The sequence below is a fragment of the Boleophthalmus pectinirostris genome, unplaced genomic scaffold, assembly GCF_026225935.1.
Source record: "Boleophthalmus pectinirostris isolate CB_2022bp ecotype Guang Dong unplaced genomic scaffold, ASM2622593v1 HiC_scaffold_19, whole genome shotgun sequence".
NCBI classification, from domain to species: Eukaryota; Metazoa; Chordata; class Actinopteri; order Gobiiformes; family Gobiidae; genus Boleophthalmus; species Boleophthalmus pectinirostris.
The window spans coordinates 8,113,687-8,140,789 of record NW_026571140.1 but is presented as its reverse complement, the minus strand read 5'-3'; the positions used below and the strand labels follow the sequence as shown (position 1 = coordinate 8,140,789).

At 38.5% G+C, this 27,103-nt stretch overlaps 1 protein-coding gene across 1 annotated transcript in view; it reads right to left on the bottom strand.

Moving 5' to 3' along the window:
- lingo1b (leucine rich repeat and Ig domain containing 1b) overlaps positions 1–26,586 on the bottom strand; it is a 129,210-nt gene extending 102,624 nt beyond the window's left edge. The window contains exon 1 of the mRNA XM_055154702.1: positions 26,533–26,586. Within this exon, the coding sequence (XP_055010677.1) occupies positions 26,533–26,544 (12 nt within the window). The 5' untranslated portion in view covers positions 26,545–26,586. The remainder of the gene's footprint in view (positions 1–26,532) is intronic.
- Positions 26,587–27,103: the final 517 nt, after the last annotated feature.

Here is a 27,103-nt window from a genome sequence, read left to right as displayed (position 1 = left end):
AGCGTGACTCACAACAACGCTAACAGAGCAGCGAGTGTGTGTATGAGTGTGTACATGTGTTTGTGTGTATGCGTGGGTGTGTGTATGTGCGTACGTGGGCATGTGTGTGTGTGTATTTAGGCTGAGACCTTCCCTTAATTCTGTCAGACTTCCAGTTACGGTCAGAAGCTTCTGAGAAACCATTTTTCAGTTGTCCAGTTGACAGAATTTTTTTTTTTTTTACTATACTATTTAGTAGTTATGTAAAGATATCCAAATCTCACAACGATAGGATCACAATATGCATCTCACACTACGAAATTTTTGCTATATTTTTGAGAAGGCTGATATAATAGATGCATGCAGATGACGAATTTTGGATTTACCGTCATTGCGCAATGCATACTTTTCCAAAAAGAGTGAGCATCAAACCTCCATGTTTATTTTCCCAATGGGACCGTCTATTGACAAGGTCAGTCTTTTCTAGTCTTTTAAACCATATCGCTTTTGTTTCTGGTTCTGATATTGTCATATTTTAATTTTGGGATTCGGACATTGTAATTATGTGATTGTTGGATGTCCTAACAGCGGAAAACGACTCAAGAAATGATCTTCGGAAGTTTGCAAACTCCATAAATGCAAAAGGGAATCAGATCTTTGTGATTGCAAACCTCTGTTCAAACTGTTTCCCTTCCCAACGGAATTGAATAATAGTGAAATTCGAAGGCAATGGGCAGTATTGATACACAAGAAGGATGAAAAAGGTAAATCCTCTGCCTAAATCATCCCGAGTTTGGAGCGAACATTTTGTACGTGGAGCTCCATCAAAGCGAGATCCTGTTTGTTAAGCGAAAGGTACAGAAGACAAACAGGCTAAGATCGCACTTTCTTGTTCTTGTGGCTTTACAGCAACATCATGTCTTGGTGGTTTTGCAGTGGAAGTTGTTTCTTGGCAAACAGCTGGTGCCTTTCACTTTGGCGTTGACTTTTTAAATTCATAACCAAGGTGGAGCGAGAGATCGGGGTTTTGTTTTGATGGCGCTCCACATACAAAATGTTCGCTGCAAACTCGGGATGATTTAGGCAGTCAAAGGTTTCCTTTTTTGTCCTTTCTGTGGATCAGTACTGCCCATTGAAAAATAGTGAAAGGCGAAGCTTTCACTATTTTTAATTCCGTTGGGAAGGGAAACAGTTTGAACAGTGGTTTGCAGTCACACAGATCTGATTCCCTTTTGCAGTTATAAAGTTCCCAAACAAATTTCTCTAGCCTTTTTCTGCTGTTAGGATCCAACAACCACACAATTACGATGTCCGAATCCCAAAACTAAAATATGACAATATCAGAACCAGAAACAAAAGCGATATGTTTCAAAAGACTGGAAAAGACTGGCTTTGTTAATAGATGCATCCCACTTGGAAAACAAACATGGAGGGTTGATGCTCACTTTTTCGGAAAATCCTTCCCAGTATGCATTTTGTGATGACCAGAAGTCCGAAAGTTGGGATGCATGTATTGTAGATGGGACACTTTTGGTGTGAATTATTTCCATCATAATCCTAAAAATTCAAGTAAAAAACGTATTTCTTCATGTTGTGTGCACTGAAATGAATCATGGGATATGTAGTTCCCGATGTTTATAAGCTGTTGCTTCTATAAAACCATGCATTTAAGCAAAGGAACTTGTGATTTGATATATTGTGACAGTCCACGATATTATTATGAGACTTGTGACGATACAATATCACAGTATTTCGGTTACTAGTTCTGTTTTGTATTTGAGTAAACTAGATATGCCTGAAAATTTGCCTAAAAATTATGATTTCGACAAATTTTTTGGAGTTAAAAATTTAATAAATCAGACTAGGAGTAAGATATCAAAAAATCCTTCTGTACCTTTCGTCAAAATGTTGTTAAGTACAAGAAATTCAAGTTTAATGTGTGTAGGTGCTACTTAAAGTGCAGATCCTTAAGTCCCTACGGGGGGAAAATGCATTGTGAGTAAACTGCCGTTGAATTTATACATGAAACTGTGGACTCACGTTGATTCAATGAAATATTAAGACATCCTTCAGTAGAGAGTGGAAAATTGTGTTGTTTCCACATGAAAGGTTATATCCCGAGAGACCAAAAAACAAAAAAATTGAAAAAAATGAGGTTGCTTGTAGTGTCTCGCCCGAAAGATGCATTGTGTAACTTTTCTGGTGGAGGGTCCGTCAAATGCTTCAAGGCTTTGTCTGGAATGTTTCACAGTATGGCATTAATTCTTTTTATCTTCATTGAAACCAAACCAGATCAAGTTACAGGTCATGTCTGTGGAGAGGCGACCCTGCTCACACTCAGAATTTCTCTTTTTAAAAATAATATCTAGGTAAGATAAAATGACTTAAATGAAAAACATTTTACTTTATTTGAGTCGATTCAACTTGACAAGTAAAATGATCTACCACTGGAAGTGTGGTAAAAGTGCTTTTTGAAAATTCAAGCAACGTTTGAGTTTGTTTCTTTTTTGAAGTGTAGCAAGATGTACTTTCATATTTCAAGTACAAAAAATCTTATTCCACTGGCAGATAATTTTACTTGTCAAGTGAATTTTTTGTCAAATCATGATAAAACTTTCTCAATTCAAGTCATCTCAACTTGGATAGATTTTGTTTTTGTTGCGGTGTAGAGCTGTTTGATATTACCATATTTTAGGGGCTATTAGACGCGCTCTTAATCCTCTAACCCCATCAAAAAACGACTGTGCTCCCCGCAATCCAGAGCGCCCCATACACGAATCCACTCGGGTGTCCCAGCACGACTTCAGTAAACTACAAAGCTGCACCACCCACAGCGCACGCAAACACACACAGAGCAGACAGCGACCCACAGCCACACTCATCACTCCACGCAGACGAGGAATGGAACGAAGGAACGAACCGAAAAAGCAAGTGCAATGTGCCACTTCTAGCCACAACTGAACAACTGAGTCACTGAGAACACGCCAACAAGCCAGCGGTCCCAGACAGCACCCTCCCTACACGCCACAACTGAACAAAGCCCAGAGTCACCGTGAACGTGCCAAACAAAGTCCCACTGACCCATCCATCCCATTAAAGTCCGGTGCATTTTTTTTTGTGTGAAAAAAGTTCGAAAATAGACCATTTAATGACAGTGCGTCTTATAATCCAGAGTGCCTAATAGCCCGGAAAATATGGTAGCCTGATTCATCAGCCGGTTTCATTTCGTGGAAACTGTCTGACCTCACAGCAAATCCTATTGCTGCGAGGTCAGACGGTTTTCACGAAATGAAACCGAATTTGTTTGCTTGACAGTAGGCAGGTACTTTTTTTATTTTTTTATTTAACCAGTTGCTGCTATTTGGTCGTGACGTATGTAATGCGCCAAATCCCGTAGGAAGAAGGGCAATAACATCTTTCCCCTTGATAAAATTCACCAAAATTCTTTTTGTTCCAGCTTTAAATCCTCTATCTCAGGAAATGTTGCCAACACAGAACGTCTGGCTTCGTCTACATCCATCTCGACCGTTTTGTTTACTGTTGTGCTGTATCACAAAAGGGACCCAGACAGGCGCTTGAGTTTGACGTCATGGCTTCACAGCTCTTTCGCGTGATTGGCTGGTGTGCGGTCTACAACGTCCAAGGTTCTTGCAAACTGTCTAGTGTATTCCGATTCCTGACCTAGTCGCTTGACCTGGCTAGTTTGATATTGCACTGTGGAACATTCCAAACAGAGCAATGGCATATCCATAGAAACAAGCAAGTGATGCACCCCAATAAGATACACAGTGCACCTTTAATTCAAGACCTAGTGCACGTTCGCAATAATGAATATTCAGCTCTTGCTTTGTGGAAACCCTATCTCTAATCCAAGTTGTGGAGTGGCAGTTTGATGTTTGGTGGAGTACATTAGCGCTCCCATTGAAGCCTCAAGACAAAGCAGAGTTAATCAGCTAACAGCCCCTATGCCATTCACCTTATAGTGTCAAGAAACTGTGCTTAATGGAACTGAAAATAGAACCATTATCAGCCTGTCGGATTCACTTCTGCGGAGAGAGCCTTTAATGCGTGTGTTCAACCTTTCCCTCATTCAGACACAGATGCTCTTTAGAGGTGTTGTACCTGATGTAACTTTGTGGTTGGGGGTTCGTCACCTGCTTGTTTCCGTGGATATGTTATTGCTCTTCCTGGAATGTTCCACAGCATGACGTTAAACAGCTCTACCTTACATTTATTCAGTTACAGGTGGTTTTACAGCTCAAAAATCCTTTCCATTCTGACTGTGTTCTGAGCTGTAACTTGGTCTAGTTTGGTCTCCATGAAGATAGAAAGATTTAATGTCAGTCACTGTTGGGCAAGTTACTTCAAAACTGTAATGTATTATTTTTATGACTTTTTACTGTCATTTCAAAGTAATTTGTTACATTATTATATTACTGCATTACTTTTAAGTTACTCTCACCAAAATGACTGTCGCTGAGCGAGCGAAGATGCCGAACTTTTTGTGTCGTATATGGACTGAACCAGGTCTAAACCAGGACTAAACCAGGACTGAACCAGATCTAAACAGGACTAAACCAGGACTGAACCAGGACTGAACCAGATCTAAACCAGGACTAAAACAGAGCTGAACTAGGACTGAACCAGGTTTAAACTAGATTTAAACCAGGACTAAACTAGGTCTAAACCAGGTCTAAACCAGGACTAAATCAGGACTATACCAGAACTGACCCAGGACTAAACCAGGACTAAGCCAGAACTGAACAAGAACTGAACCAGAACTGAACCAGGACTGAACTAAACTGATGCAGGACTAAACCAGGACTAAACCAGGACTGAACCAGGACTAAACTAGAACTAACGCAAGTCTAAACCAGGAACTGAACCAGGACTAAACTAGAACTAACGCAGGTCTAAACCAGGACTGAACCAGGACTAAACTAGAACTAACGCAGGTCTAAACCAGGACTAAACCAGGACTAAACCAGAACTGAACCAGAACTGAACCAGGACTGAACTAGAACTGAACCAGGACTAAACTAGAACTAACGCAGGTCTAAATCAGGACTGAACCAGGACTGAACCAGGGCTAAACCAGGACCAAATCAGGACTAACTTTGGACTAGGACTTCGAATCTTGGACAGCCCCTGAGAGAACCCCAAGCCCATGCAGCAGAGTGTCTGCAAAGTGCGATCGGGCATCAGCGGCTTCAGCCTCGTCGAGAGCAGAGTTCTGTGCCAGTGCACCTTTGAAGGGTCTACAGAGCATGGTGATGTGAAAGGGAGTCTTTTTGGTGTCATTTTAATCAAGCAGGAAATTCACATGTGACCTCTTATAAATCAGTAAGAATAACTTGAAATAACATAGCCTTTATTTTAACTGCTCGTGCTGATTACAAGTGACTGCAAACAGCTAATATCTCCCAATCAGGCTCCAATATTTCGTATGTGATTGCCAGTTTTTAAAGCAGATTAGAATGTTCAGAGTCTACCATTTTTGGTGACTAAGAGTAATTCCATGGTCCAGCAAAAGTTTCTCTATTGTCATCTCTATTGCCATCAGGAAGTAATTTTCAGTCTAAATGGGCTGGCCTGAGGGTCCGTGTCCCATTAGTTCTTTTGAATTTCAGTTAAGAATGAAAAACAATAAAATGGGAAAACAGGTTGTTATTTCATTAGTCAATTTTTGTGTCAAACCAAAAAAATAAAAGCAGATGTTGACCTCTATTTCCAGTATTTAATTTAAAGTTTATTTCAAATAACACCAATTAAAAAATGTTTTGGTGTCTATTTTAATTTTGATATTTTATTCTCTCTGGTTTATTTGCCCCAGACGTTATGCTGCAGTCTCAACCATGGATCTGTAATTAAAAAATATATTTTTATTATAGTTCTCTGGTGTCAACTGGACAAAGTTTATCACCTGTCTGCTAACTGTTTCTCATCATGGAGTTCAATAATCTCTAGGACACGAAAGTAAAAGCATTGCTATAAAAGAAGAGGACATGTTTGTCCACAAAATTGCAACAGTTTTTCAAATAAGTCCTTCTGGCAGCAGAATAAAATATCCAAATTAAAGTAGGCACCGAGACAGCTTTTTTGAGTGGTGTTATTTGAAATAAACTTCAAATTAAAATATTGGAAATAGAGGTCGAAATCTGTTAGACTGTGTAAAGAATAGGACTGAGGGAGTGTGACGTCAACCATAGCGTTCGGCTCCAGTCAAATGAAGCTCACAGAGGCTAGTAGTTATAGGAGAAGATTTGGAGCAGAGTTCTTAGACTTTGGAAAAATGGGAAATTACTTGGACACAGTAACAGTATTAGTAAAAGTAGTAATAATAATAATTAAATAACAGATAATACTCCCTACAACTGTACAACAACTCACCCTTATGTAACAGATAATACTCCCTACAACTGTACAACAACTCACCCTTATGTAACAGATAATACTCCCTACAACTGTACAACAACTCACCCTTATGTAACAGATAATACTCCCTACAACTGTACAACAACTCACCCTTATGTAACAGATAATACTCCCTACAACTGTACAACAACTCACCCTTATGTAACAGATAATACTCCCTACAACTGTACAACAACTCACCTTATGTAACAGATAATACTCCCTACAACTGTACAACAACTCACCCTTATGTAACAGATAATACTCCCTACAACTGTACTACAACTCACCCTTATGTAACAGATAATACTCCCTACAACTGTACAACAACTCACCTTATGTAACAGATAATACTCCCTACAACTGTACAACAACTCACCCTTATGTAACAGATAATACTCCCTACAACTGTACAACAACTCACCCTTATGTAACAGATAATACTCCCTACAACTGTACAACACAACTCACCCTTATGTAACAGATAATACTCCCTACAACTGTACAACAACTCACCCTTATGTAACAGATAATACTCCCTACAACTGTACAACAACTCACCCTTATGTAACAGATAATACTCCCTACAACTGTACAACAACTCACCCTTATGTAACAGATAATACTCCCTACAACTGTACAACAACTCACCCTTATGTAACAGATAATACTCCCTACAACTGTACAACAACTCACACCCTTATGTAACAGATAATACTCCCTACAACTGTACAACAACTCACCCTTATGTAACAGATAATACTCCCTACAACTGTACAACTCACCCTTATGTAACAGATAATACTCCCTACAACTGTACAACAACTCACCCTTATGTAACAGATAATACTCCCTCCCTACAACTGTACAACAACTCACCCTTATGTAACAGATAATACTCCCTACAACTGTACAACAACTCACCCTTATGTAACAGATAATACTCCCTACAACTGTACAACAACTCACCCTTATGTAACAGATAATACTCCCTACAACTGTACTACAACTCACCCTTATGTAACAGATAACCCTTTGCCCTGTCTATCATTATCTTACACTTTTTTTCTTATAACTTCTTGTATATTATATAATATAGTGTGATATATATTTATTGCTATTATTAGAATGTATTATTATCTTTTCTAATTTTTATAATTATACTGTGATGTGTGAGCCACTGTGTCCAAATAATTTCCCTTGTGGATCAATAAAGTTTGTCAAAGTCTAACATACCTTTAAAACAAACACTAATGTGTTCCTTTTTTCAGTTGTTTGTAGAGCCTGTTATTGTTGACACTAAACCGGTGCAGTGGTTTAAGATTTTAATGTGCCACTAAAGGGTAAATGTCTAAGCCCAGGCTCACACGTACTGCTGTTATCTCCATGGGCAAGACACAGAAATATGACATTCATCAATAATGAAAAACCATCCCCGTGGAACACACTTAATGTCATGCCCTTTTAAAGAACATAAGTGTGGATCTCATTCAAATACAGTGAATACAGAACAGACACATACAGCGCTTTTACAATATTTATGATTATGAATATTTCACATTTCATTGGTATGGAATTGTCAGATCCGGGATTTGGACTCAGAATGCAGAGGCAAACATCTGCACCGAACATCAAAGCTCCTACTGTATATACACACACGATTCAAACGCATGAACATCACAGTGTTGCTATTTCGCTTTGTACATACAGCACGAATGTATATAAAAAAAAACAACAACAACAAAAATAAGTAAATTGCTAGACAGAGTTGCCAGCAGTGGGCACAAGAATGTCAGCTGTAGTCTACACATGACTTTAAAAACAAAATCAAAACAAAAAAAGCAACAAACAACAAACAAAAAAAAAAAACAAAAAGCAAAAAACTATGTACTTAATTTGAGCAAAAAAAAGTTAAAAACATGAATAAGCTCTTCTTGAATACAAAAACTGGATGGCATCATGCAGTGGAAGGAGGACTTTTTCTTTTTAATCAGTGCAAACTATGAGTGATCAATATTTTATGCTAAGACTAAAATGTTGATTAAGTATGCCTATAACAACTGACCTTTAACCAGCACTGCATGTGTTTAATGTGTGTATATATATATATATATATATATATATATATATATATATATATATATATATATATATATATATATATATATATATATATATATATATGTACCAGCTTGTCAAAGTCTGATCCTGTCAGACCTCAGAAGCTCAGCAGGACTGGGTCTGGTTAGGTACTTAGATGGGAGACCACTGGGAAAATCAGGTGCCACAGTGGAGCGCCAGTCACAAAAACTGTTGTTGTGTCCTTGGGCAAGGGCACTTCACTCACATTGCCTAGTATGAAAGTGTGTGTGTGTGTGTGTGTGTGAGAGAGATGGTGGTGGTCGGAGGGACCGATGGCGCAGGTTGGGATCTACGCTTCCATCAGTCTGTCCCAAGGCAGCTGTGGCTACAATAGTAGCTTATCACCACCAGGTCTGGAGTGAATGAATAATGAACTGTAAAGTGTCTTTGAGACAAATGTCTGTGAAATGCCCTATATAAGTAAAACTTACTTACTTAGTTACTTATGTACATAATTAAGATATTCACTTAAATATAAAAGTATAAGTGTTGTACTTTTACATTTAGAATATTTACTTGAGTAAGTTTAATAATAAAATTGTACATTTTCAACCCCATACTTATACTTGTTACTCTTACAGTGTAAACCTCAGTGTTTTGTTTCTCTTTGCATACATTTGAAATGAAGATGTGACATCCAGACCATTAATCTTGAGTAGTAATTTTGCTGAATACATTTTACTCTTACTTGAATAGTTTTTTGAACCACTACTTCTCAGTTCTATTTTAGCTATATTATTAGTATTCCTGCATTGTCTGTCTACTCTATCCACCTCTGATACGTACTGTCCATAGTATTTCCTTTGCTGTTATTGCCAATACAGTGGGTATGTGTAGTAAATTCTCCATCTCCTCACTGTATTGGTGGAACTGTACAGATCCACTTGGCTTGGCTTGAGTTGACAGATCCCACAGGCAGAGCAGGCCCAGATGAAGGCTTCTATTGAAATGAGATATTGATCCTCGCGTGGGACGTATAGACTGCAGCCAAATACACTTTTATGACTAGAGAGCTCTGGTCTCCCTGGGGACGGTGTTAGGGCTGCCCTATATGTCTGCGAATTCTACAGTCTGCGAATATCTACAGTTGTGATCGTGGAAAAGCAAGACAGAAAGTCAGACCAAGACTGGAAATACTACCTACACAAACTCTACATCTGGAGAGGATAAAAAAGACTAATCCAGGACAAAACCATGATGAAATGAAGACTGAACTAGGGTCTGTACCTCATTTGAATTTATTCTTGTCAATATATAATACCATAAATAAAGGATCTGACACGTAACTTGGTCTGGTTTGGTCTCCATGAAGATATAAATGTTTAATCCCATACTGTGAAACATTCCAGACAAAGCAAAAACATCTCCACAGAGAAAAGCGTTTGATGGACCCTCCACTAGAGAAGTTACACAATGCGCCTTTTATATTTTGTACTGAAAGTCTCAAAGAAGCCACTCTTTTACTTTGTAGACTGCGCTGCAAACCCTTGACCTTCTCTCGATGTGCTTCATGATGAAATCTCCTGTAATGGTTTTCACTTCACAGGTGTGGCTTGTCAGGGTCCAAGGGTATTAAAAAAAAAAAAAAAAAAAGAAAGAAATGTACTTGAACAGGACACAAGTTTGGAGTTATTTTGAGTTGATCTTTTGTTTACTACATTCCACAAGTGTCATTCAACGCACTTTCCCAGCTGCAGTTTGATCAGAACTCCGCGGCACGACTTTTAACAGGAACCAAAAGACGAGAACATATCACGTCAATCCTTATGTCTTTGCAGTGGCTTCCTGTTCGATTAAGAGCTGATTTTAAGATTTTATTGTTTGTTTTTAAAGCTTTGAATGGACTGGACTCACAGTACGTCTCGGACCTCATCCAGATTTACTTCCCTGAGTGCTCTCTGAGGTTCGTGGTACCTAAGACGAGATTTAAAACCAGGGGGGATGGGAACCCTAAGCTCCATGTCCCAAAAGCCCCCACAGTGGAGAGTTTTAAGTCTCATTTTAAAACCTACTTTTACTCTCTGGATTTTAACAAGTACGTGAGTTCCGTGGTCCTCTGTGTCTTTCATTTATTTATTTTATTTTAGTTTATTCATTGTTTTATCATTTTTAGCTTTATGCATTTTAACACTTTTTATTCATTGTTTTTAAATACAATTTACTGTCTTTTATTGTATTAATTTGTCTGTGCAGCACTTTGGAAACTGTCATGTTTATAAAATGAGCTATATAAATAAAATGGATTGGATTGGAAGTTTGGATCTTTCATTCAGAATCTGCAATATAAAAAGTCATGAAAATAAAGAAGAGTGTTAAATGAAAAAGTGTGTCTAAACTTTTGCTTGGTAGAGTAAATGCTTTTTGCTTTACTGCATCGCAAAAGCCGCCAAAAATCACAATGTTATACTATCCCAGATGTGTGATGTCATGTGGCAATACAGGAAGTGCTCTACTGTGTTTTTAAAGCCCATTAACACTTTCACACTGGAATCATTTGAATGATTTCAGCCCTGGAATTGCCAATCTTGACTAAACTAAAGGTAAAAGGTAACTGTTAACTTAAAAACTACCACTTCATGACATCACAAGGTGGACCAGAGCATTTTGAGTTCTGGAGCTGTTGATAGACTAATAATAAAGAGTTACTCAAACGTGTGAATGAAACAAAACTCAACTCCAGGTCTGTTTTTGATGAGGTAACAACATTTTAACATGTCTTAAAGCTCACAAGAGTCAATTCCATGTAATACCTGACCTGGATAATCCGTGTGTCATTTTTTTCATTGGTTTTTCAATATAAAACCAAAAATAAGAAAACGAAAAAACATTATTTGTCTCCAAAACCAAAATGAAAAAATGGATAATGATTCGTTTTTTAATTTTTCGATTTAGTGTTTAAATGAACAATGGAAAAAATGGATAACAGACATTTCCCGTTTCCATGACTTAAACTGTGATGCTGGACTGAACCAGGACTGAACCAGGACTAAAACAGGGTCTAAACCAGGTTTAAACCAGTCTCAGTCCTAGTCTCAGTCCCAGTCTCAGTCCCGGTCTCAGTCCCAGTCCTGGTCCTGGTCCTGGTCCGGTCTCAGTTTTAAACCAGGACTAAACCAGAACTGAACCACGAGTGTCAGGACTGGCCTGGATGTGCGCCCACATAGACTGTCAGGTGATCAGGAAACTGGGACCAGACTGGGACCAGACTGGGACCAGACTGGGACTGAGACCAGGACTGAGACCAGGACTCAGACCGGCACCAGACCAGGACTGAGGCAGGGACTGAGCCCGGGACCAGACCGGGACTGAGATCAGGACTGAGACCTGTTCAGTCCTGTTTTAGTCCTGGTTTAGTCCTGGTTCAGTCCTGGTTCAGTCCTGGTTCAGTCCATATGCAGCGCAAAAGTCCGGCATTGCAGTTTAAGTCAAGGAAACTTCCACTTTTCAGTTTGAAATGTATAATTTTTTATGATTTTTACTCATTAAAACATCTTATTTTAATGTGGAAATGAACATTACACATACACTGTCTTACATTTGTGCAAGTAAACTACAGAAGTTCCAGACTGATATCTCTAAACTCACAAATTCTTCCTGTTCACCTGCACTGTCTCTTGGAAGAAAGTCTGTTGACATCCCTGCTCAGTGCATCATTCCGAGTTGGTTTACTGCTTTGTTTGTGAAAATCTCTTTGGTTTTATGTGTTGTGTGTGTGATGCAGAGTGGCAAAGCTGCAGTACAGTTCTCAGCGGGGACACATAAAGTTAAATATCTGTTTTATAGGATCTTATGTAACTGCCCTCCCGAGACACTTTTCACAAGTCTGAAAAGTTTCATACACAAGTCAAAAAGAGCAACCAACTATTTGATAAGTCGTTGAGTCGGTGCTGTCATTTTCAAATCTTTTTACAGATTTTAAAAGATTATTTTGAAGATGACAATTTAACAAGGGTAGGTGATTCTAAAAAGCTCGCAAATTGAAACTCTGTGCTGAGGTCGAAAGAGGGCATCTCGCAGACTATGAAGATGGACTACTTGTAACGTATTAATCAAAATGTCAAAAATATGGCAGTCTCCACAAATCTTCTAAAAAGATTTGAAATTTCGCACCATCTTGGCACTGAAATCATTGCCTGCTAGGTGATAATTTTGGCTTTCACGTTCGGTCAAGTGGTACAGTTCTATTTGGAGAAGGTGCTTCTGAAATCTTTTCTAGTGGAAGGTCTGCTACGTGCTTGTCTCCATGGAAATGTTATTGCATTGCCTGGAATGTTCCGTGGTATGACATTAAACATACCCATGAAGCATTTATTTACTTATTTACTTGTGTTTACTGGTTTCTATTGAGCAAAAATACAATAATTTAACAATAATTTCATGAATAGTGGAGACTCTCCACAGATCTGAATTGTAATGCAAGCGTAGTGCTGTAACCTGCTTGTCTCCCTTGTGATACATAGGTTTCATCTATACTGTGGAACAATCAGTAACATTTCCATGGAGACAAGCAAATGGCAAACCCTCCACTATGCAGCTTTAAAGGTACTTGCATCTTCAGGTACTTGTAAAAAGATCAAATATATTTCTTTATAAAATGGTCATATTTTGTGGGTTTCTTGCCCAAGGACACAGCAACATCATTCATGGGAGCAAGAATAACACCAATGATGTTTTAGGGCTAGGGGCAGACTACGGTAGCCAGGCTGGCACCACCATCAATTTCATTTCTTTCCAGTGACTAGATCAGGAATCAGAATACACTAGACGGTTTACAAGAACCCCGGAAGCTGTAGACCGCGCACCGGCCAATCAGTGAAGAGCTGAACCAACCCGAGTTGCGATAACAGACTGTATACACTATCCTCCTTTGGACTTCCTTTGTCAAAATACAAACTTCACATTTTTTTTATTGCACCTTTAATTCACAAGTTCACCTCACAGAAACGACAATGATCGGTGACATACATGTTCACTCTCTGCTTTGTTTGCTGTTGTGCTGGCAATTACTTGGACACCACTGAGTGTTCCTTCACATTATGTATGTCACGACCAAATAGCAGCGATTGGTTAAATAAAAAAAAGTACCAGGTACCGGCTGAATCAGGCTTAAACTATGACTACAGAAGCAGCAACAGAGGATTTGTTTTTTAGAGAGCCCGAGTATGACTGAATAGACAGCAAACAGTATTTAGAGTTTGTAGAATGTAATATGTCGAGTTTTTTTTTTTTTTTTTGTGATAAATATATTGAAATAAATAAAAAAATATATAACTGATAGCTGATAGTTTAATCCAAGGTAATGCAGTTAATCCAGGTTGAAAGTATTTAATCCAGGGTAAAGTACTTAATCCAGGGTTCGGTAGATGGAAAAGAAAAACGTTTTTCTCCCACCCTGAATTATCTTGCCATCAGGGTATGTACTTAGTTGAGTTGAAGGATGCAGTTTTGTTAATTTTGTGATGAATCAGTCCATAACACACACAAAAAAAAAAAAAAACTGACCTTTGAAAGTGTGTATGAAAGGTGTATGGAGGTGTTAGATACAAAGTTTTAAAGGTGTGAGACACAAAGTTTTGAAATGTGCAGTGTTTGTTTGACAACACCAGACCAAGAGGAGGAAGCGACACTGTGACCCCATAAATTAAAGGAAGTGGGGAAACTTTGGGTAGAGCGGAAACTGACCCCACTACAATAAAATCGCCTCAAATACAGGGCTCGGATGTGGGTTACACTACCGTTGCTTGTAAAATAACTTTGGAGTTGCTGTGATAGTTTGGGTGACTGAAGCCAACAGGTGTATCTTGACTAGTCTTTGGAGAATGACGTGATGTCTGCGATGTCTAATGTTGTGTCAAGTAGAAAGACGCTCATGTATTATTCATTGATTGGCAGCTAAAAGGTTGCCAGCAAAATCCATCATCTAGGCATTTGAGGATATCAGCATGGTCACTAATTCCTCTGTCGTCCATGGAGAGTTGACCCTGTTCACAGTCAAAATGCCTGTTTCTTCTAGGTATTTTTGAGCTATAAAAACACCTGTAATTGAGTAAATGTAAGGTAGAGATGTTTAAATTCATACTGTGGAACATTCCAAGGAGAGTAATGACGTAACCATCAAAACAAGCAAGTGACGGACCTTCTACTAGAAAAGTTACACAATGCAAGGGATCCAGCAAGGGTTACCGTATTTTCCGGGCTATTAGGCGCTCTGGATTATAAGACTGTCATTAAATGGTCTATTTCCGAACTTTTTCAACAAATAATCTGCACCGGACTTCAAACGAAACACAACAGTTGGATGGGTCAGTGGGACTTTGATTGGCGCGTTCACGGTGACTCTGGGCTTTGTTCAGTTGTGGCGTGTAGGGAGGGTGCTGTCTGGGACCAACGGATTGTCGGCGTGTGTGCAGTGACTCAGTTGTTCAGTTGTGGCTCAGAGTGGCACATTGGACTCCCTTTTTCGGTTCGTTCCTCCTTTCCGTTCCTCGTCCGTGCGGAGTGATGAGTGTGTCTGCGGGTGTTTTTCGTTGCGCGGTCGTTGTCTGCTCCGCGTGTGTTTGCGTGCGCTGCGGGCGGTGCGGCTTTGTAGTTTACTGAAGTCGTGCAGGGACACCCGAGTGGATTCGTGTATAGGGTGCTCTGGATTGCAGGGCACGCAGTCATTTTTTGATGGGGTTGGAGGCTTATGAGCGCACCCTATAGCCCGGAAAATACTTTAGTTAGTTTATTTTATTTAATGAGACAGGAACAGTGCACAATCTACATTACGCTTAACAGGAGAGATGCTTTGTACCAGGTTATAGCGCCTAATTTCCACCTGTCGTCCCTGAGCAGGTTGATGTTATAGTTCATAAAATCATACATTAGGGGCACGCAGTCGTTTTTTGATAGGGTTAGAGGCTTAAGAGCGCGCCTAATAGCCCGAAAAATATGGTATTTTGATGAAGAAACACTCTGAAACTCTGGAACCTCCTCCAAACACGTCACAATATACATGTCTGTAGAAATCTAAGTTGCGTGGGTAGCAAGCTTTCTTTTATTTACTGTAAAGAGACTGGACATGTACTGTAGCTGTTTGCATTACGTAAACATTTGCAACCTTGTGATAATTTGCAACCATGTTATAATCATAATTCAAACTCAGATGTTTATTGCCATTAATTACGCAGCCCTCGTTAGTCATCCATTTGCACCGTTTAAGAATTGAAGAGGAAAATATAATTATTTTTGAGTAATGTGAAATACCAATGATGAGATGGGAAACACTTGAAACTGAATAATACTGTAATAATTATTAGATCTCTTCAAATAGACGCAACAGGGGGCAAAAGACAAATACCTTTATACGCCTACAATGATTCACTGACATCAGATCTTAATTATGTGAATTTTAGGTAACAAAGAAATTTAATAATCAGGGTAAAACTGTCAGTTAGTTTGGTTCTTTGTTACTAGGAGTAGGAACAAATGGTATTTTTAGTCTCAATTGTCTTTGAGCAAGAGATAAACCACTGAAACCTACAGATTATGGTAAACGACAGGTTTTTTCTACCTTCAACAGACTTTACACTACCGGTCAAAAGTTTTAGAACACCACACTTTTTCCTGTTGACCAAACTGTGTTCTAAACGTCTGATTCATGAAAGTGTCCACCTTTGGCAGATATAACAGCTGAACACACTCGTGGCTTGTTCTTTTTACAATAGAAATCAAATATTCTTCAGAAAGTTCTTCCCAAGTCTGTTGCAGAAGTTTCCATAAATGTGTGGCACTTGTAGGTTGTTTGGCTTTCACTCTTCTGTCCAGTTCATCCCAAAAGCAGCTCGATGGGGTTTAAGTCTGGACACTGTGCTGGACACTCCATGTTTTCAAGCTTTACCATCTTGTTCTTTTTTCCTGAGGTAGTTTTGGCAAAGCTTGGACTTGTGTTTTGTTCTTTTAAAAACCTCTTGCTGTTCAGTTCTTACCTTTGTACCATTTCAAGCTCTTCATGGGACTTGCACGACTTGAATCGCAATACATAACTGGAAAAATCTGAGTGTTCTAAAACTTTTGAGTAGTGTACATCAACAAAACACACACCAATTCACACACACATTCATACACCAGTGTACATCGACACTGGGGGTAAGGTGGGTTAACTGCCCAAGGACACAACGACAGGATTCATCTGTGGGAACTGAAATCGTACCCCTAACATCTGGGTCAGTGAACCTGACTGCTCTACCGATGATGTTTACGTTGAGAGTGGGAATCGAACCGCTAACCTTCGGATCAATGGATAATCCCTTTACCAAACTGAGCTATTATTACGTTATAAGGATTTTGCCGTAATCAGAAATTCTATGCAAGATTAGTAACTGACTGTTAAAGGTGCACTGTGTAACTTTTTAGTTGGGAGTCCGTCATCTTCTTGTTTCTATGGATATGTCATTGCTCTGCCTGGAATGTTCCACATGAAACAGCTCGACAATCCATTTATTCCATTAGAGGTGGTTTCATGGCTCAAAAATATGTATAAAAACATGCATTCTGACTGTGAGTTTACCGTGTCTGGTTTGGTCTCCATGGAGATAGAAAGGTTTAATACCAGGGGTGTAGTGGGGGTGGTATGCGGGGGTACACCGTCCACCCACTTCTCCCGACGTGAGATATAAAAAAAATAACAAATATAAAATAGCTGCAACTTAAATGTCAAACTGGAGCTGTTGGCAATGGTGAAAACAACCTGATATCTGCAGTACTGTCCTACAGTGACCTGGACCAGGACTGACCAGGACTAAACCAGGACTGAACCAGGACTAAAACAGAACTAAACCAGGACTGAGTGTCTGGACTGGCCCAGAGGAGCACCCGCGAAGACTGTTGGGTGACAGCAGCCTGATCTCAGTCCGATCTTAGCCTGATCACACTTTGCAAGACACCCTCCTTTCTGGGTTTAGAGTCTCTGATTTAGTCCAAGACCTGATTTAGTCCTGGTTTAGTCCTGGTTTTAGACCTGATTTAGTTTCCCTGGTTTAGACCTGGTTTAGTTTCCTGGTTTAGTCCTGGTTTAGACCTGATTTAGTCCTGGTTTAGACCTGATTTAGTCCTGGTTTAGTCCTGGTTTAGACCTGATTTATTCCTGGTTTAGACCTGGTTTAGTCCTGGTTTAGACCTGGTTTATGGTTTAGACCTGGTTTACTGGTTTAGTTTAGACCTGGTTTAGTCCTCCTGGTTCAGTCTTAGGCACATGTTGTAGTTGTTTTGTAGGTGATTATGAATTACGTAACATGATTTTGCATTGTTTTGAGTAAAAAAAAAAAAAAAAAATCAAATACAGATTTTTACAGAGCTGTTTGTACTGAAAGTGAGTTTGGGGGTTGACGTCACAAAAAATCCGCACTACACACTGTTTAATACCATACTGTGAAATATTCCAGAAAAAGTAATAACATCTCCACAGAAATAAAGCATTTGACGGACCCTCCACCAGAAAAGTTACACATTGAACGTTTAAATACAAGAATAGTATAAAATACATTTGTTAAAATGAATAATGCTCAGACGACTCGCCCAAACTACCCTCATTTCTCTCACAATATCGCACAGCTAATGCCGAACTCCCGACGAAACCGCATTATGCTCCACTTCACTTCACTTTAGAAACTTTGAAAGGCTCTATAAGTTCTCCCTTTTATCATCCTATAGTTATAAACCACCAGAGCCTTTGAAGAAACCCACAGAGAGCAGGAGTAAAACATCTCCACTTGTGAATCAGCATTAGGCTCTATAAGCCCGGGCGCATTACATGTCTTTATGGGGTGAATGTAGTGTGGTCAGTGGAGCAGATCCTCTTTAGTGCCTCATCTGAAGAGCTTTACCTGACCCTATCCCGTAAATCAGACTCCATGCCCTCCTCCCTCCACCCAGTACTGCCCGATGCACGGTACATTACGTCTCTATGAGGATGCACACGGCAATAACGCTGCAGGGGTTTCGGATGACTTCACCGCCGTCTGTATAGTGTTGAGATGATGATGGGGCCAGGTGAAAATGTCTGGAGCTATTATGCTATCCTAGGCTATTTGTGGTGCGGCTGGATAAATATAACTGCGGCAGAATGGGGCTTGTTATTAATATATAAAATAAGGTAGTTTCATCTGTGTCTTTTTATGAAAATACTACGTCTATAGTTAAAGGTGCATCATGTAACTTTTCTGGCAAAGGGCCCATTGAATGATTTTCTCCATGGATGTGTTATTGGTTGGTTTGGAATGTTTCGCAGTATGGCATTAAACCTTTCTATCTGCATGGAGACCAAACCAGACCAAGGTACAGGTCAGATCTGTGGAGAAACGACCCCGTTAAGGTGTTTTTGAGTTATAAAACCACCTGTAATTGAATAATTGGGCCCGGTCAAGCAGAAGTAAACAACAAGGCCAAAAATTCAAGTTAATGCATCTGATATAAAAATGTATTGAACAGATACATATGTACTCTAGTTTATGAAACTGTTGACCTTTTTTCTGTACCATTTTTGATTCTAAAGTTCCATATGTTTTAAACAGACCATGTATGAAACATGGAACAAAAATGATTTCCCAAATTTCAAAGATCTGTAAATCATGTAAATAAATAGATGTATTTCATCATATCTTGTGTTATTCGATCTTTGAACTGTTGATGAAGGTACATGTTTTTTTGTTTTTTTTTATGTATTTAACATGATAAAAATTTGCTTGGAAGGACTGACATATTTTATAGAAATAGTTTCCTTTCATTTTGAAGTAATATTAAAGTATTCAGAAGATAAAAGCTGACAAATTATGTAAAATCATGCAACTTCTACTTGTTTGCACAATTTTCCCTCCGTTACTTTTCCCTCCGTTACCATGACCTTTCTTAATAAAAAATCTCATTACTCAAAAAGTAAGAGGTTTTTCAACCTAATCTTGTACCATATGGTAGAAAACTATATGAAGCAAATATTCAAACCAGTTTGTTAAGGATATGTAAGTGAGAACCAAGAGTTATCACTGTTTGGATTTTTTGCCCAAAAAGTGCTGCATATTTCATTCCCTCTGTTACCAAAATGAGTTTTTTTAATTTTTTGTCAACAGCTTGAAAGAATATCACAGGTTTAACTTTACCCTGTTGGAGTGTAACTCTTTCCTACATTTTGATACCTTATGTATTTCAATAGTCCCTCTAGTTTCTGAATAAGAGCTGTTTGAATGTAAAAAATCTGCCCGTTTCCCTCCGTTACTGCTTGACCGAACCTAAATGTAAAGTAGAGCTGTTTAATGTCATACTGTGGAACATTCAAGAAACAGCAATGACATCTCCATAGAAGCATGCAGGTACCCTACTACCTTACTACTACGGTCGAACAAAAATTTATACAATACACCTTTAAATTTCAGCACATGTGACCAGTCAAAACTTTGGGCATACTTTTTCGTGTATCTTTCTTCTTTGTTGCCTTGATTATTTACATTGTAGATTCTTACAGAAAGCCTCAAAACAATGATTGAACACTCAATTTTATTTATTTTTATTTATTTTTTTAATAGCCACCCTTTCTTCTAGTCACGACTTTGCACTCTTGGCATTTCCTCAACCCTGATGCAGCACATCTATAAAATGAAAAACACTTCAGGAATTTCACTGAGAAACTCTTTGAAGGCCAAAGGTTTGCAGCGCTGTCAACAAAGCAAAGGCTGGATACTTGTATAATTTTTGAAAAGAATATTTACTTGAGTTATTTTACATTTTTTTCTTTGTTACAAATGATCTATCTTGCTACATATATTTGATGGTAGGAATGTAACAATAGCCTAAATACAGTGATATTGTATCTAGGACTGGGTATCATTAAGAAGTCGCTGATACATAGGCCACGATATGCTACATATCTTGATACTATGCATTTTTGATTCGATACGATATATTTCAAATTTATTCAAAATGGTTCAATAAATAAATAAAGGCTAAATCATGGATTCGATACTACATGTCTTTGTTAAACCACTTGTTATGCAAAGTTAATATGAAAACACACATTTTAATCATTAAAACTGTGAAAATGTCAAATGTGTTGCATAAACGAGTTTCCTTCATCTAAACAAGCAACAAAACTGTAGCACTGTAACAAAATAATTTAGTAAAATACAGCAAAAAATACTCTTGGTGAAATATCGATACAGCCGCCTATGATATTTCGATATCGTATCCCCCCCCCAATCGTATCGCCACAAGTCTCACAATAATACCATGGGTCATCATAATAGATCAAATCACAAGTGCATTTGCCTTCTGGAGAACTACAAATCCCATGATCCTTTGCTCTGTTTTAGTCCAGTCTACATGATGAAATAACTGTTTTTAAGCACTTTTGAATCGTAATTATTTGGATTATGACAGAAAAACAGCATATCAATATAATTTTGTTAGCTTCCAACATATAGTACTGAGCAATCTGAATGTATATACAATGTAGAAAGTGGTAAACAGAAAGAAAAGAAAGAAAAGAAACAGCACTCAGACGGTGTGCCCAAACCTTTGACTGATTACTCGTCCAACCAGAACCACAAGCTCTGACGAAACTTCCAAAAACGAGTGGATCTGGAGCCGTGTCCTGTCTCCTCGATTTCAGAGGGGTTGTGATTGACAGGTGGGTTAACCAATCAGAGAAAGGACTGACAAGGACTGAGGACAGCACAGATTTTAACAGAATCAACAATCAAAGCCCCAAACTATTACTACGACTACTATTACGTAATCCGGGTAAAATAAGTTATATATTTTGTTCTGAATGCTACGAGAATTTTCTAGAGTTGTTGTTTTCCGAATTTGATAGACAGATACTACAAATGAGCATTGTCTAAAGTTTGGACAGAGGGTTTTCACGCTCTGTTGTCTGTTCCAGTCCCTTCTGGATTCCAACGGAATGTAAGAACGGACAGGCTGGTCAGACAATTTTAAAAGTTTCACAGTGGTCCTTTACGGGAGACAAGCGAACTCTAACTCATTTTTATATGCAATGCCAATTCTGGAACCTTCAAATATATAATCATTGCTGTGTAACTTCAAACAGGCAAAGCGAACAAAGTCTCTTACCCCAGGACACACCAGCAGTGAACTACAGGAAAAGCACTACCTTCCTGTTTCACTTTTATCAGTTATCCTAAAGCGCCAATGGCAAAAGTTTAACAACATCCCCATGGACTTTTTACAATATAGCTTTGCATAATCCAGGGACCAGAATGTACACTTTATTCTTGTCTGAGAAGTTATATAAATGTTGGTACAGCTTGTGTTTTTCTAGTTGTAAACATCTTCTGCACGACTAACCCATCCTACACAACTTTTGGACACTCCTCATTACAATTCTGGAACCACCTACAACAGACTTTACAGACTTCAGTTTGTTTGTATCTCTGTCGACTTTTAAAAACTCAATCATCTCACTTTTTACAGTTTCATCTTTAACAGCACAGTATGATTGATGTGTGAGTGTTTGTTTTATTTGACGTTGTGTCTTTATCATGTGTTCTCAACTGACCTGCCTGCTAAAATATTGAAAAGATGAAATGAATAAATATTTGAAGCAGTGCCTCTGGAAAACCCCCAGTACAGCGCCCAGGGACTTTTCTCTGCATCTTGACTTGGAAAGGATACTACGTCTTGAGAGTCAGCCAATTTTGAATGATTTGGTGTTGATAGAGGAACCTAGGAGAATTTTACATGGAGCATATGGACAAGGGTTAAAGGGACAGTCCGGAAATTTGGACATAGGACCCCATTTTCTTAGTGAGCCAGAGTGTTGGAGACGTTTGGAGACACTTTTTTAAATATTCCATCCAGTCCTTGTATTTGCAGAGGTCGCTGGTGCTAGGCTAGTGCATGTCAATGGCCATAGTTAGCCTGCCACTAAAAACAGTTTTACCCACTCCACAAAACACCCGAAGCAAATCTATTATTACGCCAAACTGCAGTTGTAAATGTCTGTGTTGATAGAATCATTTTTGAAGTAAAATCAACCTTGCATTTGAAGGATTTCTGAGCAGCAGCAGTGAGTTGTACTTCCTGATAGAAAGTGCGTCAGAGGCGAACTGACATCATCTAGCACCTATCTTACCGACAAAGTAATATTTCACTGCTGCTGAGAAAATAGTCCCTCAACATGTGACAATTCATGCAATGCAAGGTTAGTTTTATTTCAAACATTATTCTATCACATTAACATCGACAGTCTGGCATAATAATTGTTTTGCTTCGGGTGTTTATGGAACTATTCTCTCGAACAACACACAGCACAGAAAATGTATACTGCTTTAAACAACTACACAGAAATAACATGTGTACAAAGCATGCAGAAGGAGGGTAAGTTGAGAACAAGTGGAAAGAAAAGAAACTGAATGAAACCATGTACCTGTTAAATCATGTGTAAAGAAAAAAAAAAAAAAGTAGGAATGTGTGAAAGCAATTACTGCAAAGGAACTTACTAAAAGTGTGTGAATGGTAGTAGTATTAGTATTATATCATTTTAGTATAGCTATAAACATAGAGAATGTCAGAGAGGTAAAAACTTATAAGTTTTCACTTCTTCCAACTCCTTTTTGAGCGTAAATGTAATGCAGCACAGTATGTACAACCATAATTTAATGTTGATATCATCATTTTTCATAGCCGGGAATCAGAATATACTAGATGGTTCGCAAAAAAACCCGGAAGTGCGAGTTCGGACATCCGACAATCAGTGAATAGCCATACATTCTGTGTTGGCAACATTTCCCAAGATCGAGGATTTAAAACCGGAACAAAGCGAATGTTTGGTGAATTTTATCAAGGGGAAAGACGATCAAATAGCAGTAATTGGTTAAATGAAAAAAGTACCCGCCTACCATCGAGCAAACGAATTCTAATGCTGCAAGGTCAGACGGTTTCTACAAAGTGAAACCGGCTGATGAATCAGGCTACATTTTTCATGCTTCTCAAATAAATTAAAGAGACGTCAGAGGATACCAACATAAACACATGGGGAGAACAATGCAGGAATTGAACCCAGCATCTTGTTTTCTTTTTCTTTTTTTTCTTTTTGCAATTTCAGGACCGTCAAAAATGTCCACTTACTGTCATTAAACACTTAAGTCTATAATAACAGAATTGAAGCCTTGACCGGGTGATTTTAATTGAAATGTTCTAATTGCTAAAGTATTGTAATAAAGGCTGTTACAAAAGGTCAAGAGGTTGCATTCACATTCATTATAAGTTCATTTCAGATGCAGCAGGCAGGGCTCTGTATAAGCCTATGGGAGATTTACTGTTTTAGTTCATTTTTTAAAGAAATATCTGATCTTATGAAGCATGAATATTTATGTGTGGTTTATATTTATTCATATCACATTTGTTTGGGATCCACGACCTTGAATTTTGTGTCCGTTTTTGTGTCATGTGGATAGGCACAGTCATTAAAGAAGTATTAACAATAAACAAGGATAAAGATGCACGGTGTAACTTTTCTGGTGGAGGCATGGAATGTCCCGGTATGCCATTAAATTTATCCATCTTGCATTTACACAATATCACGTGTTTTTATTGCTCTAAAAACTTGCATTCTTGGGCGGCAGTAACTCAGTTGGTAGAGCATTTGTGCACTGATCTGAAGGTGGGCAGTTCAAATTCTGCTCTCGATATAAACATGAGTTAGCAGGGATGTGAAAATATCCAAATCTCTCTGTACGATATTATCACGATATGCATCTCATGGTATGATGTTTACTGTGATATTTTGGAGAGGCTGATGTAATTGTAGATAGGACATGTTTCTGCTTTTAAAACACCTTGACAAGATTTTGGTGTTTTGGAATTCAAGTAAAAACATATCTCTTCATGTTGTTTGCACTGAAATGAATCATGGGATATGTAGTCCCCTATGTTTCTAAGCTGTTGCTACTGTAAAACCATGCATTTAAGCAAAGGAACTTGTAATTCGATATAACTGTGACCGCCCATGATATTGTGAGACTTTTGACGATACAATATCACAATATTTTGGTTATTGTTATGTCCCTATTAGTGAGCGGTCAGATCCAGTAACCCACAGGTTGGCTGGTGTGATTCCAGCTCCCACAGATGAATGCTATCATTGTGTCCTTGGGCAAGGTACTTAAACCACCTCGCCCCCAGTGTCTGTGTACACTGGTGTGTGAATGGGTGAGTGGTTCATTGTAAAGTGCTTTGAGTGCCTTGAAGGTGGAAAAGCTCTGTATAAAAATGTGACCATTACCATTCTTATTGTGAGTGGTCTCACCTCTCCAAAGATCTAACATGTAACCTGGCCCTGTGGCTTCACCTGCTGTCTCCATAAAGAGTAAGTATAATGCCATACCCTGGAACATTCCAATTCCAGGCATCATTTTCATAGAGAGAGAAGCAGAAAGTTACACCGTGCACAAATCTGTAATCTGACAAATAGACAAATCCACCATATTTTTGTTTTTCTATATGTCTATATTTTTAAACTATATTTTGATTTCAATTATTGGATTTAAGATTCTAGAATGTGATGATTACATTGTACTTTGCAATGAAATATCGAAATATCTATATTGACTACAATCAATAATTCACTGTATTACAAAAAAAACAACAAAAAAACAAACAAAAAAAACAATACTCATTTTAAGTGCCCCATATCTGTATTAATTATTGTTTTCCTATAGAATGTTGTGATGTGACGTCATCTGAAACCCAGCAATACTAAGAAACAGACTCAATACTCAAAACCGACAACACAAGATATATGAAATGTGATTTTCAACATTAAAGCATAGTACTTTCTTTTATATTACCTTGCAGTCTTATATCTGTGTAATCTCTTAGTCGTCCAGGTAGGTTCCAAGATTGAAGATTCAAAGTTTTATTGTCATTGTCACAAGTAACAATGAAATGACATTTAGACCATTGGAAGTATCGTGGCTTTAGTGCAAATAGTATTAGTGCAAATACTGAAATGTAGACATATACACTATTGAGGCACTTGTAGCATAACCAGTGGCAGAGTTAGTCATTTCGAAGACCAAGGCAAACTTGAGTTTGGGGCCCTCACTATAATGTACTGTTTGGGCTTCTGATAGTCTGTTCTTTGTTCCTGAGACATTCACATCTCTATTTGTTTGAATTAGGTTGGATTAGAAATGTACCTTTTTTAGTCAGGTACTAGATAACCAGAGCTGAAAGTTGATTTGATTTTATTTCTGGTACAATTATGTTTTTGTTTTCATCCATTACATATGATTATGCTCTGATTATGTTCAAATCAGAATGTGTTTTCTCTCTTTCAGCTGGCATTTTTCTGCTGTATTTTAACATTGAAGCTGGCTGCCTTGTCATAAATGCTTAGATAATGTTTTAAACTAGACCTTGTTAGTCGTTTTTTGATACTGAGTCAGAGAGATCAAAACTCTGATGGCAAAACCAGGATTAGTTTACTATATATTTGAGGACTCCCCCAAAATGAAATAAACCTCAGTGGGTGTGGTTCTGTTAGTGTTGGGAAAGATCCTTCAAAAAAGTAATTAAGTACAGTTCCCCGTTACTTCTCTCCCAAAATAACTACGGTAAAAACTGCATTTCTGTGTGATAAAACAAACTAAATATGGAATAAAATGACTATTAAATTACAGAAAGATTACACCCCAGCTGCTTTTCCGAGTTAAAAACAAGCTAATTCTGCCTTATTTGTCCTGCAAATCACCAAAAGCACCCAGAGCCAGAGTTACAAACTATTTTCATCCACAGAGATCAAAAGCACCAACACAGACTCACAACTGTACAGTCAGAACAGAGCAGGACAAACAACCGCCTTCTTTGTGCAGCAGACTGTGTCCAAGCAGCGCATTTTACCAAATGCACTGATATCAGAACAAACAACAAACATGTGCACGCCACATGACAGCGCTCATACATGAACCGGAAATGCCAAACACATGTTAGATGAGCTGCACTTACGATAAGTCGCATGAGCAGAGGGCTTTGTCCACTATCTCCACGCTGACGTCTTTTTTTTTTAGCAATCTGTAAACTCCAGGCGCTCGTGTCCCTCCCTCTGCAGTTGTCTGTTTGTGGTCCCGTCATAAAGAGTCCCCAGATAACATATATATCCGTAGGCCGCGTCTCATTTCTATTTCCCCGCTCCCTTCTCCTTGATTCCTCCCCTCGATTCTGCAGGAATTGGGTGAGGAAGCTCCACCCACAGAGGAGAAACAGAGAAAAGAGAGGATATAAACTCCTCAGTGAGACCAATAAAGTTTGATTCTTTTATCTGATGTCTGCCTCCTGAAGCATCTCTCATGTTTACACCTTCCTTCTGTGCTTTTCTTTGGGAGATCACTTAATATTGACAGCTGAAAAATGGGGGAATCGAGGAGAGGAATCAAGGAGAAGGAAGCGAGGGAAGAGAATTGAGACGCGGCCGTAAATTCCTGCAATCTGAATCTGCATGTTTCCTCTTGTTGAAAACAGCGAGCATTCACCCCACTTGTCAGCCACTGAAATGTCAAGAAAGTTTTTAGGGCTGCCT